At 39.6% G+C, this 14,726-nt stretch overlaps 1 protein-coding gene across 2 annotated transcripts in view; it reads right to left on the reverse strand.

Moving 5' to 3' along the window:
• LOC121954012 (tensin-2-like) overlaps positions 1–14,280 on the reverse strand; it is a 37,430-nt gene extending 23,150 nt beyond the window's left edge. For both annotated transcript variants that reach the window (XM_042501327.1, XM_042501320.1), the window contains exons 1-3: positions 13,502–14,280; positions 2,031–2,136; positions 1,872–1,909 (exon numbers count right to left, since the gene is read on the reverse strand). In XM_042501327.1, coding sequence (XP_042357261.1) covers positions 1,872–1,909; positions 2,031–2,136; positions 13,502–13,624 — 267 coding nt within the window. In that variant the 5' untranslated portion in view covers positions 13,625–14,280. The remainder of the gene's footprint in view (positions 1–1,871; positions 1,910–2,030; positions 2,137–13,501) is intronic.
• Positions 14,281–14,726: the final 446 nt, after the last annotated feature.

Consider the following 14,726-nt stretch of genomic DNA (forward strand, 5'->3'; position numbering starts at 1 on the left):
GGTAAAAGCCATGATGCCCTGACAAATACAGGATGATCTTCCTTTCCCTATCTCCCTATAAACAGACCGATGCAGGGCTCAACAGTAATGGTCTCCAGGTTGCCACTGGCAACCATCTGGAGAAATTGGCAACAAATTCTTGGCCTTTGGTTGCCATCAGTGGCAAGGACTTTTAAACACATAAAATGTGATAATGTCCCCAGTGTGGGCTTAATAAAGTCTCATCTTATCATTTATCTTAAAAAATAGGGACAGCAAACAGCAAAAGGTGCACCCTAAAAAAATACTGCAAGTGATGTTGGTGTGTAAGAAGGCATAAAACAGCAACCTTTTTCTTCTTCTCTCTCTGCTTTTTCAACCACAAGAACTACCAGCAGCCTGAACAGCTCCAACTAGTGTAAATACTTGATACCAGATCATCTTAACTTTTCAGTAAACAGTAAACTATACTGTGTCAACAAGAAGGTACATATAAATTCAGTAGTGCACATTGCAAGTTTTCACTATTGTGTTTACATCACACAACGTCACACAATACTTTTATCTGTTGCATTTGTGATATTTAAATATCGTTGTTACAGACAGAACCGGAACCAGACAACTCTGCACAAGTGTTGCTGTGTTTACTTGCGTGTGTACCACAGACTTTAAAAATAATCAACACAGCTACCATGACATCACCCATCCCATTGGTTTATGGACTCTTAGAAGACTTTGGCATTTAAGCCATAGCCACCTTGGTTTTTTGGAGTCAGAAGTGACCACATTTGGGTGTGAGGCTGGCGCTGTGGAGGAGTGAGGGGTGTATCTGACTGAGAAGCTGAGGACACTATCAGCAGACAGCCTGTAACTCAAGCGGCCCCAACCTTAAATATGAGTAACTTTAAGCCTTCATAAAATGAAAACAGGGGATCTTTCCACCCCCTGGGAGTTGCCACTTGGTGGTATAGGCAACTGTTTTGGACAAAGGTGAAGCAATTTAAGTTGCTTGACTGTTGGGTGAAAGGTTGACAAATCCCTCAACATCACAAACGAATGGCAAAATTGATTCAACTAACCGAGAACCAGAAGAACATACTGTAATAATGCTTTTAAACATTCTTCTGTCACATTTTTATTATTAAGCTGAATTACAACTGCACAATATTTTAGTTCAAATAAGGTGACTAAAATGACAACTATATTTTCTGTTTCAGCAATCTACAGCTGATGCCACCAAGTCAGTGTTGAGCCCCACTCTGGAGGATTGACCATTGTGCATTAGAAAATGTATTTTTGGCAAAAAAAAAGTAGCTTCTAGTTGTCTCCAACCAGTTCAGTTCAGCTCATATTCTGTCATCTACTTTCTTACTACTTAAAGCACACAGCAACAGATCTATTACAGCCTGACAGACAGCACATAGTCAGTTTTCCTGCAAGATGCCATCTATCTGAGTTTTACTGCATCTTGTGCTTTCTCCTCCCTCACCGTGAAAGCTCACTACTGCCCCCCTTTGATAAGCCTAATAGCACTTCTCACAGACAATACTAATGGGTATCATCAGAATATTGTGTAAAAAATTATTCTTTAATAAGCACAAAAGCTTCAAATCAATCTGTATTAGACCGTCACTGAGACTTCCCAGTTGTTCGAGGACTCTCGGGAGCTCCTGCTATGCCATGTTAACACATGACTGAATTACTCATAGCAACCTGTCTGGTTACAGTTGGGGGGGGTGGCCTTCTTTAACCAGACATCTAGGTCAGTGCACATGGCTTACTCCACTTAAGACTCACACCATATTAACATCTGAACCTCTGACAGGAGAACCATTTGCTGAGGACAGGAGGAAGGTAAAGTGGTGAACTTAGGGAGGAGACGTTGGGCTTACCTTGACTTCACATGTCTTGTGAACTGCAACCTTGCACTCTGCACAAAGAAAAGAGAGTAGATATTTTATTTTGACAGTCAGCTTTAGACACAGAGAGGACAGTCAGGGTGAGCAAATCTCTGTCAGACCAAGGTGTGTGTGACTGAGATGTGGACTCACCCTTGCAGAAAGCCCCGGGGTTGTCGATGTTCTCCTTGCACACATCACACACCCGTTTCCTCTTGAAGCTCTTCTCCATAAAGGCGTGGCTCCCCGCTTTGGCGAGCTAGGGACACACAGGGATGTCAAATCTGAGCATTCTCACAACAAATAGGTGATAAAGGAAGTAAATCACCTTATTATTGAAAAGACTAAAACCATACCAATGTGTAAGTGACTGTGACATGTTCAGCTTTAGCATTTCCCCATTGTGTCTGAAGGCATTTTATCGCCTGCATCGCTACTGTCCTGTCAGTTCAGATGTGTGCCATTTCAGTGACGCACCAGCATGGAGCACTGAAGCTGTACCTGCTGTACACTCAGCTTTCTTCACTAAAAACTCCTATCATATCACACTGTGTTTTAAGGCATCCTGTTGTCTTGTCTTTTAACTTGTCCTCATTCTGTCTCAGTCTGTGGGGCAACTAAGACGATGAAAAACAACCAGTTTTCTGTGCTGCCAGCCCCCTCCTCTAATGTGCTGCATGGTCACAGGTGAGCTAAATGTAATTTAATTAGACGGATGTGGTTGTTCATTATTTTAGTGGTGACCTTTGTGATGCTGTTGGCTGACTTTAGGCCCCTGGCTGTCTGAGTCTAGACTGAAATGTGGTACTGACATTTATTTAGGCAAGTGTTTGGCAATCCCCTGACTGCAAACAGCAGGTCAAAATTTTCATGTGTGCATTACTTTGGCTTACAACCCAATTCTTTTTAAACTAATGGCATTCCTTAGCCTCTGCTGTACGCATGTTTAGTGCTAATTATCAAATACTTGCATATCACACTTTAGCCCTTTGAAACCTGGATCAACATCAGTTTTCTTGTGCTGCATTTAAACGCCTTTCACAAGCTATTTGACTCTTTGAAACCTGAACAAATTTGTTTAATTTATTTCAGGATGAGGAAAAAAAGGCCAGTGACCAGCTTGACAGGAAAAGTCCCACAAATTGCAAGAGATCTGACCTAAAATTTGTTTACTTTTTTCCTGGTAATTTTATTGTCAAGTTTTAACTCATTTTTTGCACATTTTTGGGCGATTTCGTAAGTTGCTCAGATTTCAAAGGGTTAAACTAAAATGGTGAATGTTTTACTTGCTAAACATAAGCATGTAAGCATGCCATGATCGAAGCTGTACACCACTATTTGATTTTTCCAATGGAATTTGGTAAGGACATTCCTGTTTCCCAGAGAATGACCTCTGGCATTAATTCACTTGGTCCAATATATTGGTTTAAGACCAAATTTTCCCGATATGAAGGGCATCCCTTACGTCTAATGCTCCTTTGCTCTTTTAGCATCATCCAAACACTCTAAACTAAATTAACGAAAGTATTAAGCATTTTGATAAATATCAACATATTAGCATTGTCATTGTTAGTATGTTGCCACGCTAGCTAGCATTTGCCTAGTAGCAGTCTTCAGCTGGCACAGCATAGTGCTCACCGTTGACCTTAGTTATTCTTCGTCCACCTTCCATAAATAACCAATCAAAATGCCTTTTGCCTCTCTCTACGCATGTCAATACAACACATATAAAACTACATATCATGCAATTACTCATTAAAATACTCCCGAACAATATGGCAATAATATAAATGACTGTACTGGCCAACAGTTCACCTGACAGAAAAAATCTTTTGCTACATACATTGTAAGGTGAGAGAGGAAGGTGCAGAGAGCTAACGGCAGAGGCTAGTTAGCATTAGCTGCCGGCATACGATGAAATGGAGATTTCTACGCTGTTACTCTATTCTGCAGTACTTAATGTTGACCATACACGCCAGGTCTCCACGGCACTATATTCTCTAATCATAAATAGCAGTTGAACAAAGACAACATAACCTGCACCTAACTCTTTGCTATGCTGTAGATGTCGGTCAGTCAGGTGCTTAACTCTGAACTCTAGCATATCGCAACAAAGCAAAAAGAAGGCACCACCTTGTGGTGCTATTTGGCATTGCAGTACTACCACAAATAGGCTGATAGAACGTAGCAGTACCATATTTGAGTAAAAGTACAGATATCTTAGTAGAAAATGACTGGCAGAAGCTTAAATCACCTATTAGAATATTACTTGAGTAAAGGTCTTAAATAATGAGATATTTACTGTACTTCAGTATCAAAAAAGTAATTTATTATAGCCTATTAAATGTAGTATAGAGTATAAGTAAGAGTAAAAGTACAAGTAAATGCTGTTAGTACAAGAATTCTGAGAATTATTAAGGTAATCTCTTCGAACATACAGCACCTAAAAAATGGAGCATACTAAACAAGGTCTTTTTTTAAAATAAAACAAAAACAAATGAATGGTTGCAGTTAACAAAATCCAGTTTTTCCTTTCCTCCGATTACTTCATTTGTCCGTCCGCCCCCTCCTCTCTTCCTTAGTTCCTACCCTATTTATATAAGTAGTGAAGAAGTATAATGGAGAAAAAAAGTACACATTTTATTTAGGAAATGTAGTTGAGTAAAGTGAATGTTGACAGGAATATAAGAACTAAAGTAAAGTACAGATACTCATACAAAACATACTGTAGTATTATTTACTTTGTTGAATTACAACACTATATATGTACTATCTCTTATAAGTCTGTGAGTCTGGCTGAAGTAGCTCTCCTTTTTGATTACAGTGTTACTATTAGTTTCCTCTCAACACTGCGAGGTGGTACAACACTAGACCATCATGGCAGCTGTGTAAACATGCGACATGAGCTTTCGTTGGTGAAGCAAAGAAACAGACGAGGATAAATCCTAAACGGACAGACCCACTGATACTGTTCACTGTCTTTCCCAAAATGTTAAAGTCAAATCTCTCCCCTTCTCTCACTTTCTCTGATACTATTTTATTGACTAAAAAGTTGGATATACTAAGAATTCCGCAATGGAGCGGCATGATAAGAGCATAAATTTAGATGATAGAGAAGATATGAAAACAAAGCTCCAACCCTGGAGAAAACCCCATAAAATGCACAGTTTTGCACACACGCACGCACACACACACCACACACACACACACACACACACACACACACACACACACACACACACACACACACACACACACACACACACACACACACACACACAAATAAACGTAATGCCCTGAGTCATAATCCATGGACTTTTCCTTTTATAAAGCAATACTAAACTGTCCCAGTAAAAAGAGGGACAATGTTTATATAAAGCTATGGTAATGTTCTCCCAGAGCAATGCCTTCTGACAGCATGTGAAGCACATTAAACCATTAAATCTTTCCTTGAGCAGAAGGAGGTGCCTGGAAACATCAGGAGGGAGATGGTGTTTGTACTGTGTGTGTGTGTGTGTGTGTGTGTGTGTGTGTGTGTGGCAATGGGTGAGGTGGTGGAGGGCCACAAACAGCATACCTGAACAAACTGGTGTTTCTTTTCCTGTTAAATGACTCGATGCATTTCTCTGGTCTTAAAATAACATTTTTCAGGCTTTTTTATTTATTTATTTTGAACTTTTTCCGACGCCTTGGATTTTCCTAACAGACGGGGCATTGAATTTAACTATGAAAGGTGAAGGTGCATGCACTCCAGTCTCTCACAAACAACATTTTTATCCAACACCAGAGTCTCACTTGGCCCACCATCTTGAGTGGTGGAAGGAAACTCATTCTCATTCATTAACCACAGTATATTATAAAACAGCCACGTCTCTCCAGAGGAGCATGTCTAAATCCTTTATGACTAGAAATGTATAATTAATGTTTAATGTGGCCCTGCCCTAAGCTTTGTGTGATTACATAACTGAATGTAACTGCAGCAGATTCGCTCCGACTGAACTTCTCAACCCTCAACAAAACAAATACACAGAATTTGGGACTTGTTTCATTAAAAAAAAAAAAAAAAAAAGCTAAATCTCTACTAAGTGTTTTACATCTACCTACAGTTGATAAGTGTAGGTAAAATAGAACAGTTTAGTAAGTAGCAACATTTAAATACACAAATACATCACTTCATTAGTTAAAGAGGATAATAAAAACTTCATTAACTACATACTCAACAAGACAGAGCTTTTAAGTGTGAAATTTTGTGAAATATGCTCTCTTGCCAAAACTTAGTTGAAATGATCAAGATTACTCTCATGTCTGTGTACTAAATATGAAGCTACAGTTAGGAGATAATTAGTCTAAAGCAAGGGAGTCCATTTTTTGAGAGGAGGCCAAATAAGATAAAGGTAAAAAAAAAACCCTTTAGGGCCTTAAGCTCTTCCAATCATGTGTTATGAAAAAATAAAATAACATACAAATGAGAGAAATGCAACAGTTCCATCTTTCAGTAAAAAAGTATTCAATTTCCCACCGCTCCTGTAAGCACTGGCCCTCGCTGTTGACTTAAGTCTTTTTTTTTTATATACGCTTGTTTACCGTCAGTTAATGAAAACACATAAGTTCTGTCCACAAACTGTATGATAATCCTGTCATGTTGAGGTGAAAATAAAAAAATGCTTAGCTAACTTACTTTGATGTTGTCAATCTGACCCCAAATGAAATTTTTTGCCATCAAAATATGTTTTTTATACTTTTTTATACAGTCCAACCCATTACCACACTAATGTGTGGTAATGGGTTGGACTGAAGTAAGACTAAACGTGGAACACAGAAATGATTGACAATTTATACAATATGCTTTAAATAAAAGTCAAAACAGGGCGGGGTCAGAATGACCCCAGAGGGCAAAAGGCGTATGGCAATCGTCTTGTGCAATGGTGTAATGTAACAAAGTAATAATACTGTTACAGAATTTTTATTTTTGGGGAGTATATATACCATACTTGAGTTTCTATTTTTCTGTCAACTTTTACTTTACACCACTACATTTCCCCTAATCTACTTACTACAAAACATGCAAGGAAGGGAGGAAGGGACAGATGGACAAATAAAGGAATGGGAGGAAAAGACAAACAGCATATTGTTCAAATCCTTTAATTTGTTAAAAAAAAAAAAGACCTATTTTTTCTCCAAGTGTAATGTAATGGACTTGCTTGACTAACTAATATTGTATGGTGGGCCACATGCAGTATATTTTGAAAAACAAGCTGTGGGCCATTTAAAATCAGGCTGCATGCCATGATTGGCCTGTGGGCCAGACGTTGAACATGCCTGGTATAAAGCCTACACAGTAGCATAAAGCCTACAACAGAAAGAAACAGAAAGACTGGCTCTCTGTCCAAAAGAAAATAAACTTTTTTGCACATATGCATTTCAATGTATACAAACAAGATACAATGTATTAATTAGTGAGCTTAAACCTGCAGCGGGGCAGTGTGAAGCAAATAAAATATTGTCAAACAGATGCTTAATTGCAGAGCAGTTACAGAGCAACATCAGACTCTCACTCATTTGGAGTCATGTTTCTGTTCACCTGGAGAAATAGAATCAAAATTTCACTTTCTTGTTGCACTACTTTTGGCCTCTACGACCTCCTTTGGGAAATATGTCAATCTATTTCTTACTGAACATCACAATCACATGCATTTTGCTTAAACAAACAGAACAAAAATAGTATTTAAGTCTGGCTTAGAAGAAAGCATAGATAAGTTTCATTTTCAATATGATTGAATAATAAGGTTCTTTAGTGAAAATATATGTGTTTGGGAAGTATTCAGTACAGGGCTAGGCCTCTTTTGGTAAACATGGTTCCCAATCACTCAACAAATCAATATGTTCGCCATTTTCCGTAGAGGCATGCAAAAAAAATCATTTTCTTCATGAATTTAAGGTAACATGGAACGACTAAATGACCATTTTGTGGGTGACGTGTTCCTTTAAACTCACTATAAAGCTCTGTAAAGCCGAGAGGCGCGGCAGATTCAGGTGATAACTCTCCGTAGGTTTATCACTGTGAGCCAGGCCTCTCCCATTACACTTTGTTTTAGCATTCTTATTTTATACAATATTAGAATAAATACATATGCTATGCAGCCTACAGATTTTGCTAACTTCAACAACAGCTAGCCTGGCCAGAGCCACTTGTTTCCAGTTTTTAAACTAAGCTGACATAAACTAAGCTAAGCTAAGCTAATCAGTTGCTGTAAGTAGCATGCTATTTAGTATAGACATAAGAGTATCAATCTTCTCCTCTAACTCATCAAGAGAGCAAATGAATGTATTTTTCAAAATATTGAAATATTCCTTTAACTATACAGTCAACAAATCATAGATTTCCAGCACTGGCCACTGAACAAAGAAGTAATCCTAATTCAGTGTAATCTGTTTGCCACTGTAGAGAAAGTTACAATACATGGTAATAGCAATGCCTATAATAATAATAATAATATAACAATATCATCAGCCATACTATCTATTAAATTATTGTAAGGTGTAGTCTACCAAAAGAAAGGCATAAGCGATAAAATAAATGCATTGTTGCATTCATTTTTCAAAAAAATGTAGTTATTCTTCTTATCATATTTAACAACAAAAACCCTCGCATGTGGATAAACAGTGTTTGTTTTGATCACTGACTGGAACTGATCAGATGCTCACAGGCACAGATGGGACACATTATTATGATGCTGTACGTATTGATCTTATAATCACAGCAGCAGAGTAACATTGGACTATTGACTTATGTCCTCTTCTGTTATGATAAATGGAAGCTGCTATAAACCATGGCATCCATTGAACGTGTTGATTATCTGTGTTTGTGTGTGTGTGTGTGTGTGTGTGTGTGTGAGTGTGTGTGAGAGAGAGAGAGAGAGAGAGAGAGTATGTGTGTATGGAGGGATTTAGGAAGAGAGACAGTGAACCTGACAAAAAAGAGGGCATGTGAGGGGAAAGGATCAACATCCCCTCCAGCTATTTACATTTTAAATGTTATTACATAACTCACAAATTTTGGAGCTTGAATCAATTGGACTTATGTAATGGCCCACTGAAGTGCTGTACATGTAACTGTGTCCCTTCATAAACCTGACCTGAGATCACTTGTAGTATAAAAAGTAAAATCCTCAGTAATAATGCTAAGGCGTTGAAAAAAGCTACAACTTTATCAGACTCATCTTCTTTCCACACACAGAAAAATTGGCAGCATGAAATCTCAGAATATGCTGAAAACACAAAAGTCAGAATCCGCTAAAACTACAAGATAAACATTTCATAATGCTACTGTTATAAATATTTCTCCTACATCCAAAATATATATTTTTCCTCTTACCTGTAGTACTATTTATCAATCTGGACTACAACTATTGCTATTATTTTCTTTCCAGCAAACCACACCCACAGCTGAATCCCCACTTAGAAGTGTGCATCTAATCAGATATGAGAGGCTCGTGCTCATGACGGCACATGATGTAAACATTTATGGTGCCAATCTCAGCGGAGCTGTAACGTTATAGCTTGTAGGGTGTAGTTCAGTAGAAAGAAAAATAGTTCATTTATTCAAGAGAAGGCAGACATCTCTACAGCTGATATTTCTGACACTCGGCAAATCACAACAATCTAGACTGATGAATAGCACTACTGGTAAGAGAAAAGATATGTACTTGTGATTTTGGGGTGAATTGTCCCTTTGATATTAAGTTTACGTGATACTACAGGAGTTAAAAATACCAAAATACCATAAATAACACAATGTAATTAGACACTGAATAGACTTTTCCTTTGCCATTTGCTTTGGGACAACTAAATAACAAATGTTTTTTCCACGTTTATCAATGGATTGGAGTTTTTTGGCAGCATATTAGCCAAGTCTTACTAAAATTAAAAATCACTGAAAACATAACTCCATAATATAAATTACCACCCAAATACATCTTAAGAGACTATAATAACTTGGAGTGCAGCCTTGTCTCCCTCCTAAAGGTCCCTGACTTCTTTCAAGAAACAAAGATCTCAGATGATGGCATTTCGTTTTGGATGAACACCATTTCATCAGTTCCATGTTGAAACCTCAAAGCAATTACACATCTTTTGATGCCTGTGTGACAGTTGGAAGTTCAACCTAAAAAGAGCAGATGAATCAAGGGTACCACCTGCTGGACGAATAACAATATAGCTTTTTCTTGAATGGCCTAAAGAATACAGACCTTGTGGTATTAACAGTGTTGCAACTGCTGTCAAAAAATCACAAGATGACAAATGTCCCTTAAAATAAATTAATCGTATTTTAATCTACAAACACACACCCACATGTTTATATCCTTCTATTCATTAGCTCTTATTTTGGAAGCTCCGGGGACAGGCTGTTTAAATTATTTACCTCCAATTAAGTAGTTAAACCTGTGATGAATGCAACTAATGACATTCAGGATTTAAGTGAATTATTTTACAATGAAGATGCTCATTTTATGCACATTTTACCTTAAGTAAAATGTCAAAGGTTTCAAAAGGATAGGGATGGGATTTTGTTTCCTTGTGCTACTGGGCATGATGAAAGGTTTGCAGTCGACCTTTTCTGTTCTCCAAATAAACACATTTCTAAGAACACAACATGCTACCAGAGTTGTCAGCAGCTGGTTGGTTGATCTAGCACTTTAGCTGAAATTGTGTGATATTAATCATCTGCAAAACAATGACAAATGGTATCAAAGTGCAGTCATTAAATTTAAAACTGACAAATTAAATGACTCATAAATCTCACAGCGTGGGGGTGTCTTTTTACAAAATGTCTCTGCCTTTAGACTTCTCTCTCAGCTGTTGTTTTTGATTTCCATTTCTCCTGATCAGCACATGAGAGAACAGTAGAAGGAGAAAGCATAGTAAGGGTTGACACAAAATTAGAATCCAACCACATTGACAGTATTTGTTTTATGCGCTATAATTTTGAGCATTTTAAGCCTTCAAGAGGCCTGGTTTTGTTGAGGATTGTTTTTTTTAATATTTAGACTAAATGTGGACTGCATTTCACTGTACAGGTGTTGTACATTTGATAGCAATAAAAAGGAACTACGGTTGAGGGGACATTCAGTCTCCAGAGGCTCCCGTGACTATCAGCAGTGTTGCAGTATTGCATTGCAGTATTAAAGAACCCCACCCCACTTGGATTTTTGCAGCCAAAGCCTATGTCACTCTACAAGCATCTCTGACCACTGCAGAGAGCCTAGAGCACTCCACTTCTAACATGGAGATGAAGAGAGGGTCAGGCACAAACAGAAGCATAATGGATTTCTTTATGACTGTGGCTGCATGCGCTTTTCATTACTGTGAGGACAACAGCAGCGGCAGCAGCAGAATTTTATTCCAAAACAACTCAAGAAAGTTTTCTAAAGCTGAGTTTGTTTCAGACATTTCTGTTATGTGTCTGAATGCACAGAAACAAACATTTTATGAAATGCACACATTGTGCTGATTCATTCAAACAGCACAAATATGCAGCTGCAACACACACATGCAACTCTGTACTCCTTTACTTGTGAGGAGGCCCCTCATTGACATAATGTATTTGCTAGCTCCCCAACTTAACCTTAAAGGGGCAGATCAAATCGAAAATGCATATTTTTCTTCTTACCTTTAGTGCTATTCACCTTCTACATTGTTTGGGTGTGACTTGCTGAGTGTTGGAGATATTGGCCATAGAGATGTCTGCCTTCTCTCCAATATTGTGGAACGAGATGGACACTTGGCTTATGCTGCTCAAGGCAAACCAAACTACCCCCACCCCCCCGTATCACAGCATAGAAAAAGGCATGCATCTACTCTATAAAGAGAAAACAGACTCTACGGCTGATGAGCCTTACAACGAAGGTCTTTGAAGGTCTATCCCAAGGTGATGACTGACCAAAATATCCTAACTCTCATGGTCTAAAATTCAAATTGGTTCTCACAAAGATAGACATGCACACACACACACACACACAAACACACACTGTAAATGAATACAGAGTGCAAAGACACACCCCCTCAGCACTAAATGCCTTGGTCTGCTAGAGTGTTTTTTTCAGTGACACCTCAATGGTGATGACATGCCGGAGAGCAGTAGCCACAACCTCAAGCTATGGGTAAGACACACACACACACACACACACACACACACACACACACACACACACACACACACACACACCACTCAGGAAGGGACGGGAGCAGGTGGTGAGCCAGGGGTATGCTCTAGCTCTGGCAGGGTATTTATAACCTGCATGAGTCGGGGCCGTCACCTCTAAACAGCTATGAAAATGCTGAAAATAGGTGCGGGAATGAGTGTATGTTTGAAAGAGAGAGAGACAGAGAAAAGAAAACAGACACTACAAATAACATAAAGAACTCCTGGACTGTTTGCATGTATGACATATTTCATTCCTCTCCACTGCAGAGTCCACCCATTCAGTTGGGACTATGTTATCATAATCTGGCACAGTCATACACACACACACACACACACACACACACACACACACACACACACACACACACACACACACACACACACACACACACACACACACACACACACACACACAGAGAAATTCAGACAGACACACACGATCCCGGCTTTAGGGGATTTGAAGCCACATGTGATCTGAGTAATGTTTTTGTTCCAGCAAGATCCAGGAGTTCACTTGCAGCACTGTGTGAAAATAAAGTGACAAAACTTCAAATACATTTTCTCACTTTAGTTATTTTACTCTGACATGCAACACACTGGACTGTGATTTACCCTGACAAGAGAGAATGCACACTTTCTGGTGCACCCTTGCTGCAAAGCCAACAGATCCTTTTTTTAATTCCAAGTCTCTATAAAAGCCCTGCAAAGGCTTTACGTGGTTGCTCCTAAATCCATACATGTTCCTAAATAGAGCCAGCAGCCAGGCAGACGACAAGTCGGAACCGGACAGTAACTTATACCACTTCCTCTTGACCCCCAAGAGGCATGATCAAGAGGGATCAAGTGGGTCATCCACCACTGCCTTCTATTTTTTTCAGGGCCATTGCCAGTGATCTCATTGTACACAGTAGGAGTGACAAAATGACGAGGCCATTAAAATCAAACTTTGGACAAGTCTCATTAATGCGTGCAAGTCATGCTTCTAATGCAGGTCTAAATGAGACCTGCAAAACACATGTTTATCCTTTGGTATGTGAGCATGTGCGGCATGAGATGTTTCTGTTCTATTTAATGCTGGCAAAAACACAGAGGAGGAATATTTCGTAAGAGAGAAATGCTTTGAAGTCATCCAATTTGGAAACACTGGTAATTCTTTGGATTCCTTTGGTTGATAGCATGCGCTGAATGAAGTGTGTAACAATTAAACAAAGTTGAGCTTCCTCTGCTGAGTCAAAGACAAATCCTAAGCAGTATTCATGGCTTTTTGAAACAAGTGTCCTAACATGCAGGATCATCATGCATTGGTTTCATCAACCTTTTGCTCTGTTTATCCTCAAAATCAAGATGCTCTTTCCCTTTAGCAAGACATTTCTGCCGTGTTCAAACCAAATGTGTCCCCAAAGAGCAGTTATTTACTTACCTCAGCAAGTTGAAGGATCTCAGGATGCACCTCAGGGTCCGCCTTTATGGGGATTCCTCCTGTGTCAGTATCAGGTCCATGTTTCTTCATCCTGACGGCGCTTGTGCTGTGAATGCACCCCATACTTCCTGCACACACCTCTTTTTGCCTCTTTAATTTCCTCAACTCCTTATCGCTCTTTGAACATACAAGTGCTTTCCTCCAAAAGGTCCTCCTCTTCTTCTCCTCCTCCTCTTCTCAGCGCTTCATGTTTTGGAGGGCCTCCTTATGTTTCTGCGACAGCTAACGTCTTCCTCTCCAACATGTTCCTTCTTCCCCCAGTGACTCCTCACACCTCTGCCCTTCTCTCTGACAGCTTGTCCTCCCTTGAAATCCACCCCAGATGACTTTTTCCCCCTCCTCTCTTCTTACAACCCTTCTTTCACCCCTCCAAAAAGTATCACCAAGCACAGTTCCTCTCCTCTTACACTCTTCCCTGTTCCTTGCTCCCTGGCTCTCCTCACTCTCAAAGCATGCAAGCACACACTCACCACCTCTCTCTTCCCTTCCCCCTTTCCACTTGCCAATACCTTCGTCTCTTCCCTTCGCCTCTACAGACCCTCAAATGCCTCGTGTGCCGCTCTCTCCCTCTGCACATTTACAGACCCTCCAGTCTTCCCTTCTCTCTCTCTCTCTCTCTCTCTCTCGCTCCATCAGACTCCTCTTGCTGTCTCTCCATGGGGGAGAAGTGGGCAGCTGTTTTGGCTCGTTGATGTCAGGCCCTTCCCCTTTCCTTTGGCTTCAACTTCGGCCCCCTCTCACTCTCCTCTTCCTCATGGGGGAGTGATTAGATAGAGCTTCTTTCACACACGTCATCCCTCTGTGTAACTTTGCACATGAGAACATGCTGTTGGAGGCTTGATCCCACTTCATCCTCCTGTCGGCTTGTTGAGAGGAGTTGTTTGGGGTTTTTGGTAAACAGGATCTCTGCATCTTTCTTGGATGTGAAAATGCTTGATGTAATGAACTCCGAGACCCTGTTTGACAGGACACATGACACATTAATATCTTTTATTCCCTCAGTTTCTCTCCATTAAAATGAAAACAATGATAGGCTTTGTGCTTAAATCTCAGATCTGCTTCTTCCCTTGTTGAATTCCTCCAGCTCTCCCTCTGTAACACACACATAACTGTAGTTCCCCAAACTGGGTTCTCCAGACAAAATACTGCTTTAAGCTGGAGATTT

The sequence above is a fragment of the Plectropomus leopardus genome, chromosome 2, assembly GCF_008729295.1.
Source record: "Plectropomus leopardus isolate mb chromosome 2, YSFRI_Pleo_2.0, whole genome shotgun sequence".
Classification (NCBI taxonomy): domain Eukaryota; kingdom Metazoa; phylum Chordata; class Actinopteri; order Perciformes; family Serranidae; genus Plectropomus; species Plectropomus leopardus.